Source organism: Pseudonaja textilis, chromosome 1, assembly GCF_049901715.1.
Source record: "Pseudonaja textilis isolate UNSWEBS1 chromosome 1, rPseTex1.2, whole genome shotgun sequence".
NCBI classification, from domain to species: domain Eukaryota; kingdom Metazoa; phylum Chordata; class Lepidosauria; order Squamata; family Elapidae; genus Pseudonaja; species Pseudonaja textilis.
The window spans coordinates 255,290,261-255,315,887 of record NC_141990.1 but is presented as its reverse complement, the minus strand read 5'-3'; the positions used below and the strand labels follow the sequence as shown (position 1 = coordinate 255,315,887).

At 34.4% G+C, this 25,627-nt stretch overlaps 1 protein-coding gene and 1 long non-coding RNA gene across 30 annotated transcripts in view; both read right to left on the bottom strand.

The window, feature by feature from the left end:
- Nucleotides 1-9,754: 9,754 nt before the first annotated feature.
- Nucleotides 9,755-25,627, bottom strand: part of LOC148128159 (uncharacterized) — a 49,500-nt gene continuing 33,627 nt past the window's right edge. Inside the window, exon 2 of the long non-coding RNA XR_015740940.1 lies at nt 9,755-10,344. This is a non-coding gene — a long non-coding RNA (uncharacterized LOC148128159). The remainder of the gene's footprint in view (nt 10,345-25,627) is intronic.
- The window catches only part of EHF (ETS homologous factor), a 35,093-nt gene continuing 23,988 nt past the window's right edge, over nt 14,523-25,627 (bottom strand). For all 29 annotated transcript variants that reach the window (XM_087921351.1, XM_087921353.1, XM_087921358.1 and 26 more), the window contains 5 exons: nt 23,781-23,849; nt 23,616-23,684; nt 17,632-17,697; nt 16,946-17,141; nt 14,523-15,213 (listed from right to left, as the gene is read on the bottom strand). In XM_087921351.1, coding sequence (XP_087777477.1) covers nt 15,114-15,213; nt 16,946-17,141; nt 17,632-17,697; nt 23,616-23,684; nt 23,781-23,849 — 500 coding nt within the window. In that variant the 3' untranslated portion in view covers nt 14,523-15,113. The remainder of the gene's footprint in view (nt 15,214-16,945; nt 17,142-17,631; nt 17,698-23,615; nt 23,685-23,780; nt 23,850-25,627) is intronic.

The window sequence follows — 25,627 nt, the reverse complement described above, 5'->3', positions numbered from 1 at the left end:
TCTGCTCTCCCAGCCTGACTGAGATGTGGTGAAATACGGCTTCATCTTTTCAGATCTTGTGCTCTCAACACTCGTTTTTGTGACAGTACAGACAGTGATTTGTGCCTCTCTCCATTCCATCCAGAATTAAAGGAGTTCCCATTGTAGGCAGATGCTCGAGGAATACAAATTATGCTAAAGTGCTGGCACTTTGCTTTGTTCTGTGTTAGATGCCTCATCAAAATTATCTAAAAATAGTGAAATAAAATCTGGTGGTGCATGCGATTTGGTGGGATCTTTGACACAGTACTGCTCAAGTCATTCATTAATCAGTGGCACCTATAATCAGTTATCTTTCTGTACCATACCTAAAATTACCATTCTATTGAGGTTTCCACATTTTCTGTGTCTGTCTGTCTGCCCCCGCCTCTCCACATGTGTGTGCATCAAGTGTTAATACACCCAGGTGTAAGTATACAACCTCAGTACTGATATGCACACATATAATTAAATGTACTCAAGCAGTTGATTAATTCATGCAGGAACTCATTCTAGCCCCAAAGGGGGGCATAAAGCAATCTTCTCCAAATGCCTGGAAAATGACATTTAAGAAAAGTACTGATTGTTTTGGGGTAACACAGATTGGTACACTTTGTACTGATGAAGTTTATAGAACAGGAGGTCTTGCTTCAATCACTTTGATTTAAGATAGAGATGAATAATAATCAAATAAGTGAAAGGGTAACTCCAAAGAGTCACTGTTCTTGCCTGGGATAAATTTATGTTTCAGACGTTGTGATATAGTTTACATTAACCAGACTCCTGTTCTCTGAAGTTCATCCATGCATTCAGGTGGTCATTTGACAATTCCAGTTCATATATTTTTTTAATTGGTTTGTTTTTGAGTTGAAGTTTTAGTCTGCATTTTCAACTGCACAGGTTTCATTGCTCCAATTTAATTTGGATTAAATGAAAATGTTGATTTATTTTCATTTTTCAGCATTGCTTTGGGAATCTTCAGGTTGAAAATAAATAGGAAAAAAACTGGAGAAGAAACACACACACACACACACACACACACACACACACATCAGCCTGCCAGCAAGCCAAAAATTTACTTGTGTGTGTGTGTATGTGTGTGTTTTCCCCTCTAAAACAAAGTGTTAATTTTTCTATATTTCTGTAGAAATGACAACTATCCTTATTCGCACTGGTAAAATAAACATCCAAGTGTTGCCCTTGTCAGATCATCGTAAATGAAACTTTTGACAGTAGTTTTTTTTTGTCACATAGATTTTCATGATGAGAAAATGGAATAAACCCAAAGTGCCTGAGGATATGGCAGGAAAGGCAGTCATGGTGTCAAATTGCTTCTACAACTAGAGTTTACTAGGAATTGGTTTTCACATTCAGACAAATCACCCTTTATCTCTCTGTGAATCAAATTCTGATGAGTGAACTTTTTCTCCTGAGAAAGATTTTGTTGTGTATGTGTTTTGCTTTTGTTTTGTTTTGTTCCTTTCTTCCTTCCTTCCTTCCTTCCTTCCTTCCTTCCTTCCTTCCTTCCTTTTTCTTTCATATTATATTTTTTAAACAATGCTAGCTGCCCAGAGTCATTAACTTGAGATAGGGCATGTATATATCCTAAATAAATAAATAATAAATAGTGATTTAATAGGCTGAATGTGTGTGCATGTGCATACCTTTGTGCCACTGGGAAAGAATGAAGGTTATTTTTTTAAATATATATATTTTAATTTCTATAAAAATTCTTTTTCTCTTCTGTCATCTTACACTGCTTTTTTTCTGCAAACAAGAGGCTATCCTTATAACCTTTTTTTTTTGCTTTATAAAGATTTTCTAAAAGAAAAATTGGAATCCTCCCAAATAATTCTTCAATAGGTATCCCCTTTTTGCAAATCAAGACTGAAAATGAAAGGTTATGTATATTTACTCTGAAATATATCTCAGTGACTTCAAATCAAAATATTGGAATTGCCAAGATGATTGAAAGATGATATAGATCACGACTGTCAAACTCCCGGCCCGCAGGCTGGTTGTGCTGGCCACACCCACACCCAGTTTAGCGAAGGGGGAAAAAGTCCCAATATGTCACATGATGCCAGCGTGACGCTGTGAGTTTGACACCCCTTATATAGATGATAGCTAGATAGCTAGACAGCTAGATAACTAGTTGGCTAGATAAATGGATGGATAAATGATAAACATTTGGAAAAGTACAGATCAGGGATGAAGTTTTTAATATCTTTATCAACATATTATGGCTTTAATCCAGACTAAGAGTATTTGGCATGTTGTGGAGAGAAGATGAGGAAGAGGAGGAGGCAAACTCAGCCAAATAAAGTCGGCTATATGTATATATGTAGATGAGTGCAGATTGTAAAATTAAGTGGATATATCAATTAATTAACTGCACATTTTTCATGAAGTTAAAATATCCTCTAAAGTAGGGTTGTCTTTTAATCATTCCATGGACATATCTGTATAATTTCTTGGAACAATATGGAAAATTTGCCACTGCAAACTTTTTCAACTTGTCTTATTTAGATACAGCAGTAGAATTTCCTTCATGCAGATATTAAGCAGATACACATCCTGTTTGATTTCTTGAGGTCAGCTGTAAGGTCAAGATTGGCTGGAAGTTGTCAAGTGCTGAGCCCTTTTGTCAATCCAGTGGAAAGTATTCTTCTGCTCTTCTGTCTCAGGTGTATGTTAATAGGAATTAGGAATTATGTGTTTTTGTTGCTAAGGAACTTTGCTATTTTTGCTGAAAGTGGTCACAGGGAATATGTTTTGCTGAGATGAAGCATATTCCTTTATTCATGTTTCTTTGCTTCCTAACATCAAGTTTAGGGAGAAAGTTTAATTTTAAGTACAAAAAGCAAAATTGAAAAAGTGAAGTATTGAAGTAATGGTTGGTTCATTTCTAAATCTCCGGTGTGTCATGAATAGATTGTCTTTACCTCTAGCCTTTTATGTCCACAGGGTTCATATTGAAATAGTGATCTTAATCCCTAAGAAGGAGCAATATTTTTGCAGGAGAAACTTGCACAACTTGTGGTATGGACTGATGCCACATATTAACTGTGAAGCAAGATTTGACATAGCTAAAGAACACAAAGTACAATTCTACATTTTACCTAAACCAAGCAGCATGACAATGCACACAGGACCCTTGTAAATATATCAGTTTCTTCAGATTTTGAGCTGATAAGGCCAATGCAAATCAGAAAGTGAGGGTATAATATGTCTTTTCCCAATAAATAGACCTAGCAATTATTCTTCCTATTCATTCTTAGTTAATCAGTCCCAAAGCCTGATCACATATATGCAGGAAAAGTTCATTTGCACTATCATTTCAGATTCTAGACATTTTTCCCCATTCAGATGGTCATTAAATGGTTTGGGATGACAAACCATATTATTATTAAGTGAAGAAACCATGGGCCTTGTTTTATAAGATACCTTTGTAGGATTAAATGGAGAACAAAGACTGATTAGACTTGAAGCTCATCTCACAAAAATATGCATGGGTTCCAAGAGTTGGTATAACTTATACATCTTTTTTTCCATTCATCTCATCAGAACTTTGAATCAGTCATATGATATGGCATGACTGAACAGTTGTTAGTCTTACCTCTTCTTCTTTGAATGAGCTGCATTGCAGTATGGAGGAAAAAGTTATGTTTTTTGGCTGCTGATTTTTCAGAATGGAAGAGTAAAACACTTGGGTGCCTTCAAATAAAAATTGCCTCATGGCAGAGGAAAGCCTTTTGGCAAAAAGTTAAAAAGAGTTTTGAAAGCCATAACTCTGTAATTTGAGGTATTGTTCTTTTGTGGCATAGGGATGCCCCTCAATAAGATACTTAATAATAAGATAACACTACAGTTAGCTGTAGTAACTCAATGAAGACATTGTTGAGGCCCCTTGAAACTGCAACATTATGCACTGTTTTTTCTTCTTCTTTTATTCCTGGTTTTCCTAATACAATAGGGAATACCCAGATGTCATGGCAGGCCTGCTTTGAACACCTTGAGAATGTCAAGTTTATAAGTTAGACTGTTCCTCTCCATGATCATGAATGAACAGTGATATCACATTACACATTAATGTCATGAGTACTTTTCAGAGAAAGTGCCAGAATGGAAGTTTGTCATTAGCGATCAATGTTTGGAGGTATGCATTTAATTCCTATTCCCTATGATTTCTCAAATGGGCACTGAAAAACTAAAATATATCTCAAAAATCAATGTTACTATCTTAAATCCAGGAAATTTAGGGACATCATTTTGGGGTTTCTATTTAAGCCCTGCATTAAATTTGTGAACTTTTAAATGAAATGTTTTTGAACAGAATGTTTTTGTGTGAACTCCAGAGCTGATTTTTCATATATGTACCACCCATATTTCTTTTCTTTTCTTTTGTACTCTAACTTTGTACTTCTATAAAATTGGCATACGGGGAAAAATCAAATTAACTGTGAAAGAGTAAAATAATGGCTTAGAGGTTGTGTTTTTTTTACCTTTTCTTATTTGCCTCCTAATCCTGTTTGGCTTACCATTGTTTTCCCTACACACATATACACACATTCTTTAGAAAGGCTTATTCACCCTTCACTGTTTGCTGGAAATTTCTCTGTTGACAGCCTTATATTAACAGTGCCTTTCTCTGTGGATTTCATCATAATAGTTATGTGAAATGAAAATAAGAATTTAGGGAGGGGACACAGAAAAGGGTACTGTAGTCCCAATTTTTCTTCCCAGAGTTGTGCCCTAATTTAAAGATCAGTTGAAGATTTTGGCAGAGAATAACCTAATCCTATTAGTGCATAAACTGCAACTTCAGCTTTTTTTCAAGGAGGGTGTTCCTTGTTCTTGTTTTTCCATCTCTCCTTCTTTGTCTTTCTACAAAGAATTTTAGAGAGGCTTAGACAAATCAGTCTTTATATCAATGTAATTATGCTTCAGCTTTAAAGGGAAAATGGAGAAAAAGTGTGTCTCTCATTTATTCATTATTCTTACTGTTGTTAGAATTGGATATTCAAAATGTGGACGGTGATTTTTCAAAATGAATTGGAAAATTTGAACATATTGGAGACTAAAGAGAAGTAGCAGAGAGGTGGAACAACCTGGATAGAGAAGGTGAAAGGTTTAAATTCAACCCCCACAAATAATGAATGAAATTCACCAAATAACAGACAATAACAATATCGAAATCTGAAGCAAATCTTATCTAAATCAAAATCTGTTGCCCCAAATATCATTTTATATAAAAATGATATCTATTTCTGCAGTCTATGCAATTTATATTTTTCTACACTGAAAATTGAAGTTCTTAATAAGAATCTAAAGTGGTGACAAAAACAAAAGTATCTGAAGCATAACCTAAAACTTCTAAAATTTTAGGAACAAGAACATACAGAAACAAAACCTATGGGTTTTCCTTTTGTTTCTGTCTAGCTCCTCAAGGCTAAGTTTGACTTTCTTTTATAGATGGGTTGGAGTGGGGTTGGGTTTCCCACATTAAAAGATGGAAAAGTGAATATTAATAGCAATAGCACTTAGATTTATATACTGCTTCACAATGCTTTACAGCCCCTCTCTAAGCGGTTTACAGAGTCAGCTTCTTTCCCCCAACAATCTGGGTCTTCATTTTACTGACCTCAGAAGGATGTAAGGCTAAGTCAACCTTGAACTGGTTAGAATCAAACTGCCAAACTGCTGGCAATCAGCAGTCAGGAGAATTAGCTTGCAGTACTGCATTCTGACCACTGCGTCATCACAGCTCTTATGCACCACCACAGCTCAAATGAACATTAAGGCTTTTTATAAGTTGCAGCATTATCATTATCAACCTTTTTCATGCCAAAACTAAATATCTCTTAAGTGATGGTTTAATAGTTCATTAAGTTTAAATAATGATGCCATGTGATGCCTATCACCACTAGAGCCACAGATTGCTTTCTTTCTTTCTTTCTTTCTTTCTTTCTTTCTTTCTTTCTTTCTTTCTTTCTTTCTTTCTTTCTTTCTTTCTTTCTTTCTCTATCCCATCTGATGTGGCCTTTTTAGCTTTTAACTTTTAATTTAAAACATAGGAAAATGTATTGTGTAAAGTATTATTCTAGGTTTTTTTAATACAAGATTATCCTGGCTCTGTAGTGTACTTAGAAAATAAATATCAGGGTTTCCTGAAGCCTAAAGTTTTATTCATCCTTACCAAAGAAATGCAAATGTAATTTGAAATTGCCTGGCACATCTTCAGAGTGTAGAAGGTGGGAGGAACCTGTGGGTGGGATTTTGTGGCTACATAGGATATCTGGGAAAGCTCCTTTAAGAAGTACATACAGCACTCAACCACATGAACTAACAATCTCTGTTGGTAGAACATAGCATGCTACCAAATCTATGGTACCATAGAGATGTGCTACCTGTTATTTCAGATGGTAACAATGCATGTGCTAACTGTCACTCTCAGCATGAAAAGGTTGATGATGCATATTTAATCTCAGATTATATGATTAACCAATTACTTCATCAGATAGTCATGAACTCAAAGGGAATGCTTTGTCCAGTTTCTGCATGAATTTACCCAGTGAAAAGGAGACCATCAGCTTTTTGATTCCTTTCTCACTGAATCAGTAATCCATGCCATTGACTCGGTCCAGATGAGAGAATTATATGCCCTCTCCTTATCTTTGACCCCTAATTTATAAAATTAAACAACAAACGAGTTATTGTTTGCACCTTGATGATAATAACTTTCTGAAATACTTCAATTATCAATTTTTATATCACGTTCCACTATGGATTTGCTACAAATAATGGAAGAAGAAAACAGATCCTTTCAAAAATTCAACATAGCATTAAAGTTACCTGAAATCAGTTGCTATTTCTATTATGAGAAAATCTTTCCAGCTTTACCAAAGCAGTTATGAGCTCTTCTATAAATCACGTTTTCCATCTTCTTTAGTTGATCTTTACAGTAGAGAAGAAATGCCAAAACAAGTCATTGTTTTGACCTATCCTAGCCAAGATGTTGCAAGTCTTATAATTATCCCTTTTCTTTGTGGTTTCTTTTCATTATTAACTAAGCCCTTTGAGTGACTGGTGGGGAAATAGGCTACTCAGAGTGAATACAGTTCCTTTCCAATTTTAAAAACCAGAAGATCATGTCAATAGATGAATAAACAATCGCTCTTGCCCCTTTTTCTCATCTGTCAAGAAAAACTGCAAAGGCTCTTACACCCTGGAAACAGTGGCTATCATTATTTTATAGTGAAGAATTTTCCAACAAATACAAGCTGGCTGACATTTTTACAAGTTGTAGCTCCTATATATCTAAAGGGCACTATATCAGGGAAGGCTGCCGTAATGCAAGATGAAACCAGCTTCGTAAAATAATTGATTTTAGTTGTCTATTTCAATTATCACTTTCCAAGTGGGACCAAACTCTGCTAGACAGTTGCTCATGGATGAAAATTTGCTCCTTAATATCTCAACATCCTGTGGTGGTCCTCCTTCACTGCTCTCCCACTGAACAGAAGATTTTGGAGAAAAATCAGAATAAGAAGTCCATTCTCCTCAGCAAGACACAAGCATAATAATAAATCAATCTGTATCTCAAGAATGGCATAACATTCCAGCTAAACTAAAAACATAGATCTGTTAAAAAAAATCTATATTCATATACCAATATCTAAGCCATCTCATCATTGAAGCACAGGGATATTTGAATTTAAATAATTCAAGTTAACTTATCTTCCATTTTCATGTGGTTTGCATGCCGAGAATATAAAGCCCAACTACTTCTCTTCTCTGATTATACTATTATCCTACTGAATACCATGACAAGTAGGAATTTTTGTCACTGCTTCTAATTATTTATCTTTCCTATCAGGTCCTCTTGTACCCACTCAGGATCTGTGTTAATCTAGTATTGTAAACAAAGTACAGAGAAGGAAAATGTATTACATACATACAGTGTCTTCAAGATCCACTTTGATGACATGTTAGCAAAAAACTTAGAATTGCTTCATAATCTTGTAAAGATAGAAAACTTGTCAGGGCTATAATAGTGAATTGTTTAACTAAGCTAACCCATTACCCATAATCCAACAAAGAATATGCTGAATAAGAAGTGATTCTACACTGGATAGTTTTGTATGTAAGAGGCATACAATGTGTACATTTTTTTAAAACAGAGAAATTTGATATTTTATTCAAATGTTTTCTACACCAAGACTATTTTATGTATCTCTCATGTTGCCCCATTGTTTCATATATAAGAATCATAAATAAGGAACATTTAAAATAATGTTTTATTACAAAGTTCTGCTTATTATTTATGGTGGCTAGAATTATGCAACTGAGAAATAAAACTTCAAGGCCAATGATATTCCATACAAAATCAACACATTACATTTAAATAATCAGCTAAGATTTTCTTTTTATACATAAGAGCATAATGTACTTTCTTCATCAATATTGGATTTTGTTTCCTGACATTATGTGTCATAAAGCTATAATATATAAGCTATTCATAAAAGAAATTTCTTGGAATTAAGGTAATTGGAAAGTATAACCATTTTTTGAAGATATGGAAGTATAGGCAAAATTTGGTTATTATTTGCAAAACATTATTTTCATCTGACTTGCCAAGTAACTCTACCACCTTTTGATTTCTTGCTAATGGGAAATGAATATCTGCATTTACCTTACTGAAGTTGTCAAACAATTTAAAAAAGGTCCATTCTACCTGCCTATCATTTTATAGGACACTATTTAGCCAATTGAAAAGCCTGTAGATTTCAGGGAAAATAAAGTTGAAGTGATTCAAAATTCATTTGTACAAATTATACAGTTTTTTATGGACCCTTAAAAATTACAGTATTCTCTTAGATTATGTAGAGATCTTAACATGAAATGCAATTTGTAGATTTCACATTTAAGTTTTAAATCATAATATAAATATAAATATTCAAAGGCAGAACTCTCTATGTTACAGTGTTAAGCAGAACTTTTAATGTACTATTACATTTTAATGTAATATACTGTTATTCGCTGAAGAGTATGCACAGCTAATTATTATATACCGTATGTAATGCTCTGATATAAAGTAGCACTCTTCTCAAATCATGTGCTCAGGATCAGTTTGAAGGACTGCCTATGTGCAACAGAGCATTCTACTTAGGACAGACAAATTTCTCCAGTGTTTGTTTGGCTAATTAGCAGTTCCATGAAGAACAGTGCTGACATTGTTCTGGGAAAGGTTTTTTCCCCCTGACTTCCCTTAAGCTCCTCTTAGTTCACATGCAGAAAAGAGATAAACTGCTGCTGTTCCAGCACCACCACTACTACTGAAGAGAAACAGCAGATTTGGAATGGATGGGGATGGAATTTCACAGGGAGAGAGCAGGAGATGAAAGGGCTAAGTGTAAGCTTTTAATGTAACCCCTTTTACCCTAGTATAATAGTTCCTTCAAAGAAGGTCTTGTATTTTGTCCAACGGAGGCTGAAATTCAGTGGAGTAATCTACATATTTTACCCCTGACTCTTTCCCATGCTGACCACAATAACTTTGAGATTTCTGTCAATGATAAAAAGCTCCCAAAGCTCCCAATCACTGAACCTTTTGAACAGAGGTTTCAAGTTCTTCCAGTGTTTTCAGATTGTTTTTTTGGCAAGGGAATTCTCATTCTGAAGACTGAACCACAAATACTCATGGGGAAAAAATAAAATATTCACACTTATGGAATTTCTGAGAGTGACATATTCCTTTTATTTATTTCCTTTTGTAAAATCGTTCCATTCTTCTCAATAACTGCATAGTCTTGTGACAATTTATGTGTGCCATGAATGTTTTTTTTTAATGTAATAACTCACATTACAGGTAGTCCTTGACTTACGATCACAATTTGGGCACAACAACCCAAAATTTCTGCTGCTAAGCAAGACAGTTATTAAGTTGCCTTCTTCCCCATTTTATGATCTTTCTTACCATCGTTGTTAAGTGAATCACTGCAATTATTAACTTAGTATCACGGATATTAAGTGAATCTGGCTTCTTCATTGACTTTGCTTGTCAGAAGGTCACAAAAGGTGATCACATGACCCCAGGACACTGCAACAGTCATAAATGTTAATGAGACCATAGAAAGTTTAAAAATACAATACAATTAAACCAGGGGTGGGATTCAATTTTTTAACAACTGGTTCTGTGGGTGTGGCTTAGGTGGTGGGCAGGCTTGGTGGTCATGTGACTGGGTGGACATGGCTTGGTGGTCATGTTATTGGCTCAATATCACTCACATCGAGGCACACATCTCCTCGCCTGGCCTCTCATTACTGTGGGGATGCTGCAACAGTCATAAGTGTGAAAAATGGTCATAAGTCATGTTTTTCAATGCCATTGTAACTTTGAATGGTCACTCCACACAAGCAAAGTACCAACTGGTTCTAGAGAATATGTGCGAACGGGTAGAATCCCACCCCTGAATTAAACAATATAAAGGAAACAATAAGATTCAAGATCTGTAAACAAATCCACTTCAATTTTCCCCATCCCTTTATTCAATAGAATTCCACAATGGGGCAAGAAAATGATGTATTTAACATTCATTCTTTTTCTTCTTCGTGAGTTTTTCTGTTATTCTTTCCTTGACCTTTTAATTTCCAAACCTGGAAAATGTGCCAGTACTTTATAGCAAATAGCTGCTTTTGCAGAGGCAATTTAAAATGGGAAAATAATGTAAGGAAGAATGATCACTGGATGTATCCTTCGCCCAATTTAATTCAAGTTCCATTATAGCCTCCTTTTACATCTGATCAGAGCTGCCCCAGTGCTTGGTTTATTATATGCCATAGATGAACATATTATTATAAATTACAAGCTTCATTTAAATTGTAAGGCCATAAATTAACAGTAAACACACACACACACACACACACACACACACACACACGTACAATTGACAGATACAAGCAACTTTTAAAAAATGTTCCGATGAAAGACCTCTGTACCATGATTCAATTAAATTTCCCACTTTTCATTAAATCTAATCACATTGATGAACGCATAAAATTTCATTCTAAAGCAATTTCTATAGAGGAAAGTTTGAATGATTACTAAACTATTATTTTAAGAAACAAACATGTTGTTTTGATTAGCATTTTGTGGATAGAAACAATATTAGGAATGCTATGGCATTTCTGTGGCAGTCATTAAATCTGACATTAAAAAATGCACTTCTAGAAAACTTATAAATGGTGAAGCTAGAAAGAGATTTGAGTTGTTTTTGAGCAACAAGAAAGCTATAATGATATGTGTTTCTTCACAGACTTTTTCAAGTACACAGTGGCTGCAATTTCACGGATACTTACCTTGTAGTAGCTAAACATTCAAACTTAGTTATGAATACAAAGCCTACAAAACTAGGCAGCATGATGCACAAACTACTTCTTAATCAAAGCTGCACAATAAATACATCAGCAAATTCTTTGCCCAGGTGATTGATGTTCATCTGTATAAATACTGCAATGCATTTGTAGATTTTATACATCTGAGTTAAAATGTATTCACATTTATACATTTGAAAAATTGTGCCACCATAAAAATATATACATATTTTATTCATGTGAAATACACTTCTAAAAAAATTGTTCTTTGCAAACATTATAAAAGCAATCTCATCAATGCCTTTATATTTAAATAGCAATTTGCTACACTCATATCTTTATTGGACCCTTTAATTAGAATTTGTAAAAGGTTCGCTATGGTTGGCTGTGATTGCATGTGCCTGGCAATCTGATACCATTTTATATATTGATGGCCCTTTTTCTAGCTAGGTCAATGTTATACCAAGTCTCTTTTCAAAGTGAATTAAATTTCAATGACAAACTGAATTTTTAAAGTGACAACAATGGGGAAATCTAACTCTGTTAATACCAAGGGGTTAATAAATGCAGCTGTGAATGTTGTAAAATTGTACTCTAAATGTAATTCATATTATAAACCTATTTGGTTTAATCACATACTTAGGCTTCAAATTTATTTTATTAATATCCTGATTATGCTGAAAGATCAATTTTAATTTATATTATGATTCACAGAACTGAAGAGAGCAGGCTTAGCAGTGGAAAACTTTTTTAGAAAAGTATTTTTCAAACAATGTTTTCAATTCCAAAAAGCTCTAATTATGGATTTTAAAATCTACTCACATATTCTAATTCCCAAGTTTGTCTGGAAGGAAAGAAGGGCCAGCAATTTACCAATGTAATATAAATATGAGCTATATACTATATCGCAAAGATAATTTAGTACAATGTACCACTTCAAAATAAGGAGGAGTTAGAAATTTATTGCTATGATAGAACTCATCAATTCTAAGAAGAAAATATATTTTGGATGATAAATGCCTAATAGCAGCATGGATTGTTTTCAAAAACTCAAAAGCAAGACAAGTTAGGCAAGTAAATAAAAGTTAAAATGGCAACCAGAAGTTAATATGGATTGAGATTTCTATTAGACTCCATGATCAGAGTACATGGAAGACTAACATACTGTATCTAACCCAACTAGATTGAATTGCAAGTCCCAGAGGTCTTTCAATAACACAGAAGAATGCAACATGCATAAAGGGCACCAGGGATGTTAGTAAAAGAAGAGTCAACAAATCAAGAGTAACACTCTGATTTCCAATTGAAATCCTGGCATTTTTTTATGTATATCACAAAGTAAATAAAAGGGGGTGGGGTTTTGAGCAGGTGGCTTTATTTCCCCATGGATGCACTGAAGGCCACCAACTTGTAGAAATCTGTATTAATAATGCTGTCTGCATTCTTCACTTTGTGTGCAGCTGAGTTGCAGTTTTAATTCTCATATTGTTGAAGAACAATGCCATTAATTTTTTAAATTCATTCCCCCCAGTGATATTAAGACTACAGTTTTACATCCAGGTTCTTAGACATAAGACAACAGAACTAATGAGTATGTAGATTGCACTGTGAAAAAAATAGACATATCCTTATAGATATTCTACAATAACACTGCTTTGACTCAATGACACAAGGCAGTATGAAATCCAATACATTAGATGTGATATTTTTGCACAAAAAGATCATTAGATGATACTCAAAAATAAAGAACAGAGAGAAACTGAGGAAAAATCTCATTTAGTGAGTCAGTAAATACTCAGTCAACAGAAAGGGCTTACTTTAAAACCTGCTGCCCTGGTTATCAGCTTCTCCTGTAAATAAGATTAACTGCCCCACTCACCTTAAGCAAAGTTCAGATATAACATAATGGATGTGTTGCTAACTAAACGTTTTGGCAGGAATTGTGGCTGCAAAGGTGTTTTCTATCTGCCTTCTTTAGGGGTATTTTTCATCAAATGTTGAAAGGGCAGCTACCAACTTTGCAAAAAGCAAACTCTTTTCCACAAGTTTCCAAATATATGTTATATATTTATGAAAAAATACTCAACTGGCATTTCTGAGAATACAGAAACTTTAAGTTTCAGAGAAGTTTGGATTTAAGTCTCATAGCTGAAGTTTAATTTGCACAAATAAGCCATTTTTAATTGTAGCTCTTGGGCTGGTAAATGCTTGTACTGAATCATTTTAACTTACACGAAGAAACTTACATGACTGAATGTTCTTCTATATGGCATACCACCCCAGAAAATAAAAACTAGGCATCTGGGAGAAAGGGAAGAAAAACTGAAACAGAATCTTAGATTATTAACTTTCTAAATGGAAGGACATGGTTTATGTAATGTAAAACCTTAATATCAAAGTACAGTTTCATTATCACAGAGACATCTATCAATAAAGGAGAATAATTGTAGCTCAATATTTGTAGCTCATTTGTAACCCAGGTTGAAATGAGGGGTCCTTGTTGCTCTCTGAGCTGTCTTGTTTTCTTGCAGATGTTTCATTACTCTAACTAGGTAACATCATCAATGCCTAGTTACCTAGTTAGGGTAATGAAATGTCTGCAAGAAAAACAAACAAGTTCAGATAAACAAACAAGTTCAGAAGGAAACAAGGACCACACACAGAAATCTATGTTCATATAGAAATATACACTAGGTCAGTGACTAAACAAATGCTTTAGATGCAGAAAATCTCCAGTTTAGTTTGGTCAAGTAGAACCAAAAATTACTCCTGTCAGAAATGTGGATATTTGTTGCCAGTCATTACACATTCTTCAACATGGCAGATGAACTGGAATTAAGTTGTCCAGTTTGCATAGTTGTTTGTAGTTCCAAAACCTGGGTGATTCCAGGATAAGGAAAGGCAGCTCTATGCTGCTGATACCTTCAATTTCATTACAAGTCACAAGCATTCAACATTGGTTACGAAGCTCAGCTAAAGTTATTGAGGTCTACAAATAAAGCATCCATTATTCCCAATTCTTCATGTTCTAGGAGTTATTTCAACAGAGAATTATTCAGGAATGGAATGAGCTGATAAATCCAACTCTCAATGGAAGACCACAAAAAGATCCGGACTACTGTAAATTTCCATATTAAATATATGCATATTTGTATAGAAGGGCAAAAAAAATCAAGAAAAAAAGTGAAGCCATAACTCAACAGCCTTTGATTTAATTAACCATTGGTGTTTCACTACTCGACAGCCTTTGAAAAAAGATGTATATTTTGAATGGAAAGACCTATCTCATACAATTCTGAGATAAATATTATAAATCCCTAGTACTCTAAAATGCAGTGATATACCTAAGTATAAAGTAATGCCCTGTGATTTGCTCCCACTACAGCAAATGCCTCTTGCAGCATTATGCTAAATCACATTTGTTTTGGAATTCATTTTCTTTAAAATCTTTACAAGAAAGGCAACTCATCCTTATACATTTACATACAGTATTATCATAGGTCACAGAAAACTGTGTACATACTCTCCATAAAAGGACATATTTCAAATAAAATAGTTATAACTTCAACAAACAATAGTGTTCCTTCTTCCCATTAGATGTAGATTTTCTGCAGCCCCCAATTTTTGTACATAAATAGAAGAAAACAGTCTTTGGAATATTTACATGCGCTAGGATTTCCTGTCAGTGAAGATTTCTACAGCTCTTTTTAAAGTTGTACTTAGTTTTCATTTTCTCTCCAGCCACGGGCATTCTTCCCAAATTTATATACCAGTCTCCGGCCATCTACACGCTCAAGAATTTCTCTTTTATAATAGTATCTGTTAAAAGGAGATGATGAAATCAGATAAATAAAAATTCATTTTCTGACCATTTCCTCTTTTAGTTTTATTTGTAACTGGACTTAGCTTTTAAGCTATTTTCACATGAAATTAGACAATAGTCCAGTATCTCATCAGGTGTTGAGTTACTTTACATAAGCCCATTGCATATAAGATAGAACATATCTGTACACTTTATATAGATTCTAATAGAATTGCCACCTTTGGTTTTGGATAGGGTGGCATTGCCCCACACAGACCCAGTGCATAATCTGGGGGTTCTCTTGTATCGTGACACTTGCTTGAAGAACAGGTGGTAGTTATGGCCAAGCAGGCTTTTGCACAACTATGGATTGTGGGCCAGTTATGCCCTTTCCCGAACTAACAATCCCTATTCATAGTCACCTATACCGTAGTCAGATTCCATTCTTGACAATTGCAACACAATCTACATGGGGCTATCCTTGAAAAGCATCCAGAGCTCCAGTTGGTTCAAAATGCAGTGGCCAGTATATTTTTGTGCAGACTTTAGTGTGCACATGTATCACTGCTCTGTGAGAGCTGCATTGGTTGCTGATTTACTTCTGGGTACAATTCAAGGTGTTGGTTATCACTTTTAAAGCCCTTCATGGCTTGGCACCAGGTTATTTGAAGGAGCATCTCTTGCTGGTCACATCCACCTTACCCATTAGAGCAGGGAGGCAAGGAATGTTGCAGGTCCCATCCCCTAAAGAGGTACATCTGGCTGGACCCAGAAGAAGGGACTTCTCCATGGTGGCTCCCTCCCTTTGAAAGATCATCCCTTCAGAAATTAAACTAGGGTTAGGGTTGATACTCTATCATAAGGCCCTGAAGACTTGGTTTTGACAGTGGGCCAAGGAAATCCAGATGGGTTCATCAAATGGCTTACTTGACTGTGTGTTGTTACCGAGTGGGTGGGTGGTTACAGTTTTTTATTTTTATTGTTTTTTATATACTGTGTTTTTTATTGTTTGTAAGCTGCCTAAGCTGCCTTGTTTGTAAGCAAGTAGACAGCTATATAAATTTTCTAAATAAATAAAATATTTTTTAAAAAAAATCCCATTGATTGAAAAATAACTATAGAAGATCTGTAACTAAAACCTACAGTGACAAATTACACCTATTGAATGCAAAATTCCTTGAACATGGTATGATATGCAAGTTTCTCTTTATCTAAGGAAATTTGGGCAGGAAATGAAACCGACCAGCAAGCTGATGCCATTCCTGTATTAAGGGGAAATCATATGATTAATATCTGAAGTACGATAAGCAGATTATTACATTGAGAAGAAATTGCAACTGTGAATACTTCTGATGATTCAGGAGGACTTGCAGAGTCCATACATGTGGGACTTAAAGACAAATGGTGAATCATTATTTAGTCAAGGAGTCAACACTTTCTCATAACTAACAAAATCTCTGTGTCCATGTGAAGACAATTTGGCAATCTTTCTAGCTATATAATGTGGTTTTCCAGGTTGTGGTGGTGGGAGCCCTCAGAGCAAGGATCTTAGATTTCCCATCTTGCCACATCAATTCAACCAGTATCCTTGGATCAGAAAAAAAAAATTATGCCATAGGAAAATAGCTTCTACTTCACACTATTTTACATTTTAAAAATTCCCCTGTGATTTTAGCATACTCTGACTCTTTGCTTGTCATTGCCAACAAGATCAAAGGCAGTTATTTTTTTTAAGCAAAATTTTGTTACCTCATGGCACGGCTGAGTTTCTCATAAGTCATGCTACTGTTGTTCTTCTTCTTTCCCCATAGCTGAGCCACCGCCTCTGATTTTAAGAATCGGAAGATGCCTTCTGACCGATCCTCCCATTTTATCAACCCAGGATTCTTCTCTGGATGAAGGAGAATGTCTCTGATAAACTCCCACAAGTGAGTTCCTCGAGGAGCTATAATGAAATAATGTTCAGAGGAAACATTATTTATGTTGAAAAACAAACGGTGATGGGTATACATTTTAGGAATTCCTAATATTTCTTTTTAAAAAGTCCTTCCTATACTTTCTTGGCTGGTTCCAAACACTAGAGTTAATCATTGGAATTTGTGGAAGGGGGTGGGGGCAAAGCAGGAAATTGATATCACAATTGCAGTCCCACCCCATTGTACATCCATGTAATGGCAACACACATACGAAAGGCAGTGTTTGGATCTCAGCATTACAATCTCTATCTTGTCGGTTTTAATCCTCCTGCACACCTAGCTGAACTTAAACCTTAATTTAATGTAATAAGCTCATATTCTTAACTCAAATTTATTCATTTATCTCAAACCTATTTCACTATTGTTCTTATTCTATGTATTTTCATTCAGTATACAGTACATTCCATAAGTCTTTAATGTCCCCCTCATAGGGTAGAAATCCAAGAATAGCTGTCTTACTGTGTTTCTTGTTATGTGGTTTTGGTGGGTGATCTTGTGAAATTTTCTTCCCTTCCAAAGACTCCTCTGCAACAGAAAAGGGTGATCAGTTCTTGCCTCTACATATCTGAATCTGTTCTAAAAATGATAATACAACAAATGTACTTAAAAATATATCCCATATTTTTCAGCCATATAGTCCTCAAGGCCTCAATTGGAAGCAGCATAAAACAAAATGGTCTTCATTATTTCAGTTAAAGTTTTCAAAGCAATTAGGAATAAGTCAATTTATTTATTTATTGAATTTATATTGCCGCCTGTTCGCCCATGGTGACTTGAGGCGGCTTACAGAATGTAAAACCATATTTAAAACAAAAAAAAAAACAATAAAAACTAACAAAAATAATCAAATAAATTAATAAGGTACAATAGAACAAAATCTGGGGGAAAAAAATCACCCACAACTCTCACCCCCACCCCGACTACAGCAGCTCACACGAGCCATTTCATGAGCTCCATCCCGCTCTGAGTTCCCCAGGCCCGCTGGCAGAACCAGGTCTTCAGTGCCTTCTGGAAGAGTATTAGAGAGGGGGCCATTCTAATCTCTGGGGGAATGTTGTTGTTCCAGAGAGAGGAAGCCACCACGGAGAAGACCCTTCTTCTGGGTCCCACCAGGTGTATTTCCCTCAGGGATGGAGGACCCTCCCTGCCTCACCACTCTGATGGGCCAGGTAAATGTCACCAGCAAGAGACAATACCTCAGATAACCTGGTCCCAAGCCACGAAGAGCTTTAAAGGTGACAACCAGAATTTTGAATTGTACCTGGAATCAATTGCCCCTACCCCCCAAAATTGCAACTTTCACAGAGCACACTGAAAATATATATAAATCATGGAAATGATGCAACCCTCTCTTCACAATGATAGCCCATCCAAACTTCATAGAATCATAGACACCTTGAGTTCAATTTCCTGCTTCGTGCAGGAATTCAAATTAAATCTAAATCCACCTGAATACATTCAATATATAATGAATGGGAGATCACTCTTGGTAATTGAATTGTTCTTGCATCCAATCTGAACTTAAATCTATTATTTCACATCCTACAATCTTAATTTTCTTTTATGTAACATCTTGTCAGGTATTTGAGGAGTGTTGTCACTCTTAGTGTTCTCTTCCCTTCACTAAAAATATCCAAGTTTCTGCTTTTTTGTAACTTATTCCAGTTCATTTAAACCTTCATAAAGTTGGTGCCTAAAAGTCAACATAATACCCTAGGAAGGATTTATGTGCAGAATAAATTAGAACTATTATTTCTTATAATTTAGAAAACTATACTTCTGATATAAATTTATATTTCCTTTCTTTGCAGTGATATCAAGTGTCACGTATAATGTATAAACAATTACTTTTCCACAAATCTTATTCTCAAACTAGGTAGCTAGGTACCTAAAGGCTATCATTTGATTCCTGTTTCCTAAATGAAAGCCTTTTCATTTGCTTCTGTTTAATTTAATTGTTATTTTCAGCACATTTTTTAATCTATCATGATTCAATGTTGTGTCATTGGTATATTTGACAAGCAGTCCCCCTATCTCTTCATCTAAATAATTAAAAAGTACCAGGTTTAGCATCAAACACTATGGTTAAGTTTTATGCGAAATAGTTGATGAATATTCTTTGTGTAAAACATTTGAGCCAGCTATTTATCTGTGTAATTGTTGTGCAATCTAGACTACACTTAACTAAATTGCTAAACAGAATATCATGGATTACTTTGACATATACTTTGTTGAAATTGAGATACATTACCTCAACAACATTTCCACAATCTACTAATTAATTCAAAGTTTTCTAACAATCTGCCGAATAGATTCAACATTTTCATTGCATATTCTTTACATATGTCATCTTAACTCCTATTAATGCTATTAGTCATAAGCCATCTATTTATATATTCTTTATAAATAATTAAAAACTTCCTCTTGAATAATATGTACTATATTATTGGGCTATGAGCTCAACCATAAAATTAGGCTACAGTCCTTATTCCCTTAATCAGTGGGGCTGATTTCTAAATAGACACATTTAACACTGTATTATTTATAAATCACTGTGTGAAACAATATTTATTTTCTCAGTTTGGAACTCAATTAAGCTCTCATATTACAAAAAATGGAGGCAAAATATTCCCTCAGACAAGATCAGACAAGAAATTCAGCAAAAGTTTTGAACCTTTGTATTATATTTTGTTATTTGTTATAATAGTATATATACATAGTCCAGTTAGTGACCAATTACAGTTACAACTGTGATCAAAAATAACTTGACAATCAATTCTAATATTTGGGATCTTTGTAAGTCTTTAAGACAAAGGAAAGCTGAAGTAAAACATGAGCTTCAATTAGTGAAGTTTAATGACCAAGTTGCCAGTCCCAGTTCTGATTGCTTAAACAAGGACTACATATATCTTTGATTTCTTTCATATAAAGGAAATGTATAACATCAACAGGTGACCTGGCAAAGAGCTGTTTCTGAGGTAATGAAAAAAGTCAAATCCAGAGGAACAAAAGCCAGTGTTACTGGAAATTCTTCAAACCAACAAATTTAGAGACCTGTTTTTCTCTCATTTGCATATCATATTATGTTCAAGGGATTTTGCATTTAATAGGTCTAATTTGTAACTGTAGGTTTTAGATACAGATCTTCTATAGTTGCCTTTCAATCAATGTGATAGTAAGGAGTAGCTCCTGAACCCTGACTGTTTATGTACCAATCTAAAGCTGGTAATTGGTTTTGACTGATCACATTTGCCAAAATGATAATCAGTTTACTATGTTGATAATTTACATGTTATAAACCTATACCAATAATAGAACATGTATACAGAGAAATAGATAATTTCTGTTAAACATGTTTGACAAAATGAATGTCTGTTTAAGGTGATCACCTAACACCCTCTAAAAGAAATTATTAGCTAGAAAAATTTGCCAGGAACTCAACTTACACCTGCATCAGAGTACAGCCATTATATAGTGTCAAAAGGCATAAAGCCCACATGCATTCTTCCACCTACATTCATGCGTAAACCGCAGCTTTCAGTGGAAATTAACTATTTGCATGTGCAAATGACTTACAGTAAATACTAGTTCCAGCTTCTGTACCAACTTGTCTGAATTATTTTGTTCCAATGCTGATAAGCATACTAGGAAAATGGATATAAACTACCATTACAGAAGAAAATAGCAAGTCCTTTTGCTCAAAGCTTTAAAAAAAACCAGAACAAAAACCTCAGCTAATTGCATTCATGTCTTTTCTGCACTCGCAACATGAGGACACCATTGTCTTATACAAACTGCTGACTTTGTGGGAAAGCAACAAAGCCCAATTAAGGATTGTTCTTTCCACCCTCTTTTATTAATGTATATATATAAAATTAAAGATTTCATTAAAAGACCATAAAAACTAACACAAAGAGAAAGGGAAAGGAAAGAGAAAGAAATCAAAGAGAAGGAAAGAAAAAAAATACGGAGAAGTATTTTCTGACTTTCTTTATATCACTTATAAGTACAATTATAATTTTAGCTCTTACTCTATGGTTACAATGTTTGTTTGTTTATTTGTTTATTTATTGAAATAACTCAAGGGGGCAAACCTATCCAAGACACTTTCCTCCTATTTTCTCCAGAAAACATCAACCCTGTGAGGTAAGTTGGACTGAGAGAGAGTGAGTGGCCCAAAGTCACTCTGCTGGCTTTCCTGCTAGATTAGAAATTATGGTCTTCTACTTTCTAGCCTGGTGTCTTAACTACTAAGTTAAACTGTTTCTCTTCTTTCTATAATCTATTTTATTCACTCATCAAAACCATAAATCATATTTTTTTAGTTAAAAGAATTGTTTTCTAGTTGGCAATATTGTCTTTTCTCTTATCAAAAAGGTTAATTTGCCATCTCAGCAAGTTTCAACATTTTCACCAACCATTTTCTCATTGTGAGTCATGCTAATTTTTTCCATCTTTGTGCATACAATAATCTCACTACAATTTTATAGTTATTCCATGATTCTTTTCAGCTGTCTGTGGATCAGTCCCAAAAGAAAAATCACTGGTTTCACCTATATATTGCTATTAAAGATCCTCTTAATCAGTGTATGTACAAGTACTTGGATACAGAATTCTTTGCTTTTTAAATGTCCACTAAACATGATAAAATGTCCCTTCTTTTTGTTTACATTTCCAACATTTATATTATAATATAGCATAAGTTTCAACCTTTTCAATCCAATGTTTTCCCTTGTTTTATGTGTAAATTTAACCAAAATTTCTGACCCAATTTTCATATAACCTTTCATTTATTCTTCTGTTTCAAATGTCATGAAAAGTATATTCGTTTTAGCAATTATATGTTCATGATTTGTATAGAATTTGTGACAATTATATCCTTCTGCCATCAGTTCTTTTTAAAATATATATATATATATATATATATATATATATATATATATATATATATATATATATATATATATATATACCTTGAAAAAATTCTAATATTTTTGGGCATAACCTGGGTTTGCTTTTTATATATATATATACATTCTCAATATGTCACTAGAGGTGTGCATGGCTTCTCACATTCCGCAGAGTTAATAACTAATTCTTTCACAACTGCAAAAACAAAAGCTGATCATTTTACAGGGAGAAAAGTTTCAAGCATGAAGAGTTTTTGAAGGCCGTGCCTTGACAAATTGGGGGGGGGGGAGGGAGATGTTTCAACAAAGCTATCTTGCAAAACTCAAGAGAAAGAATTATGCACAGGATTTGCATATGATTCAGAAGCACCCGGCTTCTTTTTGCAGAATACACAAATTAGGACATGCTGTGACCCAGGCATGCTCCCCATCCAGTAGAATCAGCAGCTGGGAGGATAAATAGATCACACCAGGGGACAATGATCAAATTTTGCTACAGTTCTACCAGTTTGAAAAGGTAGCAGCTGCTTTACAAGAATGGAAAGTAAGACAGCAGGAAGAAAGCTGCTTAAACTGACATTTTCTATCTTCTGCACAAATAATATTTGCATGTCCTGATTATTTTAAGAAACACAATACATTGAGTTTACACAGCAGTAATGGGCAGGCTTGTGTTTCATTGTGTTATGCAAAGACGAGTGTTATTTCATGGAGCTTAATTCACCACCACCTCAATTCAGCTCTATTGTGTCTCAGCTCAGTACCACAGGTCTTAGCCAAAGCATGTGGTGGTTGACCCATATCTTTACAAATTGAAAACAAGTAGCCAATGCTGCAGCCACAAGGAGAAGAGCGTGATTGTCCTGTGTGCCAGCAGTATGAATTTCTTGCAAATTATTTGTGTTTCTTTGTATCAGAGGGAAAGAAAGAAATACTTTAGTTCAATATCAACCTAACAAATAATATTAATGGCATTGTGTATATTAATATTATATTAATGTAATATTAATGTTTGTGTAAATAATGTCACTTACATTATTTACACAAAAACTTGATTTCTTCTTTCTCTTGATTTCTTCTTCAATGCTTGCTTTACAGCTAAGTGTTTAGGTCTATAGAACACTATAAGTAAGGTAAGATGACTTGATCTGGAAGTTTTAATTTTGTTATTTAGCTGATCAAAGATATATATATATATATATATATATATATATATATATATATATATATATATATATATATATATATCACAAATGCAGCATTTCTGAGCTACTAATTAAAGCAACTGCATCACTTTTAGCCTTGAGTTCTTGTGGTAATGGCTAGCACAGACATGATGTGGTTCAATGAGTGCCAAAGCACTTTCTAAGCATGTCCAATCATGTGTATCTATACAAATAAATCTATAGATTTTTGCATATCTATAGTAATGAGACCACCCAAAGCGTATAGCAACATGGAATATGGTTTAGATATTTGATCTAACCAAATGCTGATATCAGGCCTAGATTATAAAATGTTAGAGCTACTTACCTATAGGTGGATGACCACTAGAGCTGACAGAAATCTGTGCTCTACAATAGGCTTTGCTCTCCACTAGTTCTGAGGATTTAGGAAGAAAAAAAATTAATGTAAAAAAAAATATCAAGGTAATTTCCAGAATTGCTTAAAAATATATGAGGTAATCAAGGTAGTTACCTACTGTGCCACCATATCCATTATCGTAAAAATAATTGTCTTCTTTCCAAGATGTCATTAAAGATGGATCTTATGCACAGAAAATAACAGAACAAAAATAAATACTGGTGAAATAATATTGCTAGTTAGAAACAAGAAATTTTCCATATTCAGAACATAAAATTTAAATTTTCAACAGAAATAACACATACAAAAGCATCAAAGTATTTTATTAAGTACAAGAAGGCATACTGAATGGTCTTAATTCAATAGTTTTTTTAATTATGTTATAAGGTATTATAAAATACAAAGGGGGAAGGGAAAAGGGGAAAGAAAAGTGAGGAAGGAAAGGGGAAGAAAAAGAAACAGAACCATTGACTTCTGGCTCTCTCTGTTACAGTAGAATAAGGCATTAACAACAAATCACAACTTTTTGTTTTACCATAATAGTATGAACCCGTCATTGTTATACAGATCTATCTAATCTGTAAAACCCAAAACCAAAGTTTCACTTTTCTTCCACATCAAACATGAAGTTCAGAAGTGGTTTCCATGTGGAAACAAATGTACCTATACTCTTTTCGTTAAGCAGGCATACTGAATGGTATTCATGGTGCAAAAATTAGACATTTTCATCTCCAAGGGTGTGCAATTGGACATAAGAATTTGTTTTGCTTTTTTCAGGAGCAAAGGTAGAGAAAAGCCATTCTAACAGCTTTAAAGCATGGCACATTCCTGAACAGATTGAAAGTAAGCCCATGCTATCTTCACTGTTAGCACAGCTTTCAATCTGCTCATGAAAGGTGCCATGCTTTAAAGCTATCTTGAGAAGTTTAAATTTGCTGTAAGTGCTGTACCAAAGTAAGGGCTGCATTTACAGCTGGTGTATGTTGGGATTGCCTGTTTTGGGTGAGTAAGATGGCAAAAGGCGGATGAATCATTGTTTGGCTTACTCTTCCTTGGTCTTGCTCCAAACATGGCTTTTACCTGACCCCGTTTTTAAGCCTGCACTCTATCCTTTAAGCTCCTGCAGCTTCTCGAGTTTCAACAATTGTTATTTTGTTATTTAAACCATATTTTCATAAAGCCTTTCCTTCTTTCTTTGGATGCCTCATACTTCTGTTCATGTGTTATTGTTCTTTTTATTATTATTATTTTTACTGTGGCTACAAGACTCAAAAGTTGGGAACAGCTCTTGGATCCCTAAAAAGTTCTGATTTTATAATTGCTACCTTGGTAAGGCAGGAAGGAATCCTGTATGCACCTAAGTACCCTTTTTTATTATTTCTTAAACACATTTCTTCATTTCTGCATCTAACTTTTGCAGGCATTGGGAAGACAAAGAGGGATACAGATAACCAAGGCTATATTAAGCATGTTATCCAACTGCAATCACATGATATAATTTTGCTCTTTTCTTTCTAAAATCTTAATCTGATAATCTTGGATTATAGCAAGAAATAAGCATATTGTTGTAGGAAGCGGGAAACAAAAATAAAGGTTTCACAACTGTTCTAAATTTATCTTTTGACCCAAAGAACACATAGATGAGCACAATACTCATCTGGGTACTATTGCTAGAGATTAGTCCTTCTGTACAAAAATTTGTCTCCTTTTTAGAAGATGTTAACCTTGTTTTTGTTTCCATTTCCAAATGCAGGTTTGGGGATCTATTTGTCTTTTAAAGTAATGAATATGTGATTACACCTGGAAATGAATCATGATGAATGCTAAACCTTTGTGCTTTGCCAGCTTAAAACTTATGAAATAGGAATTTAGTCAATCTTCTGCTTACTAGCTATGTATTTGGGCATCCCAAACCTATGTCCTTGCAACAAACTCTCTTGTCATTCAGATGCCTGGTCTAC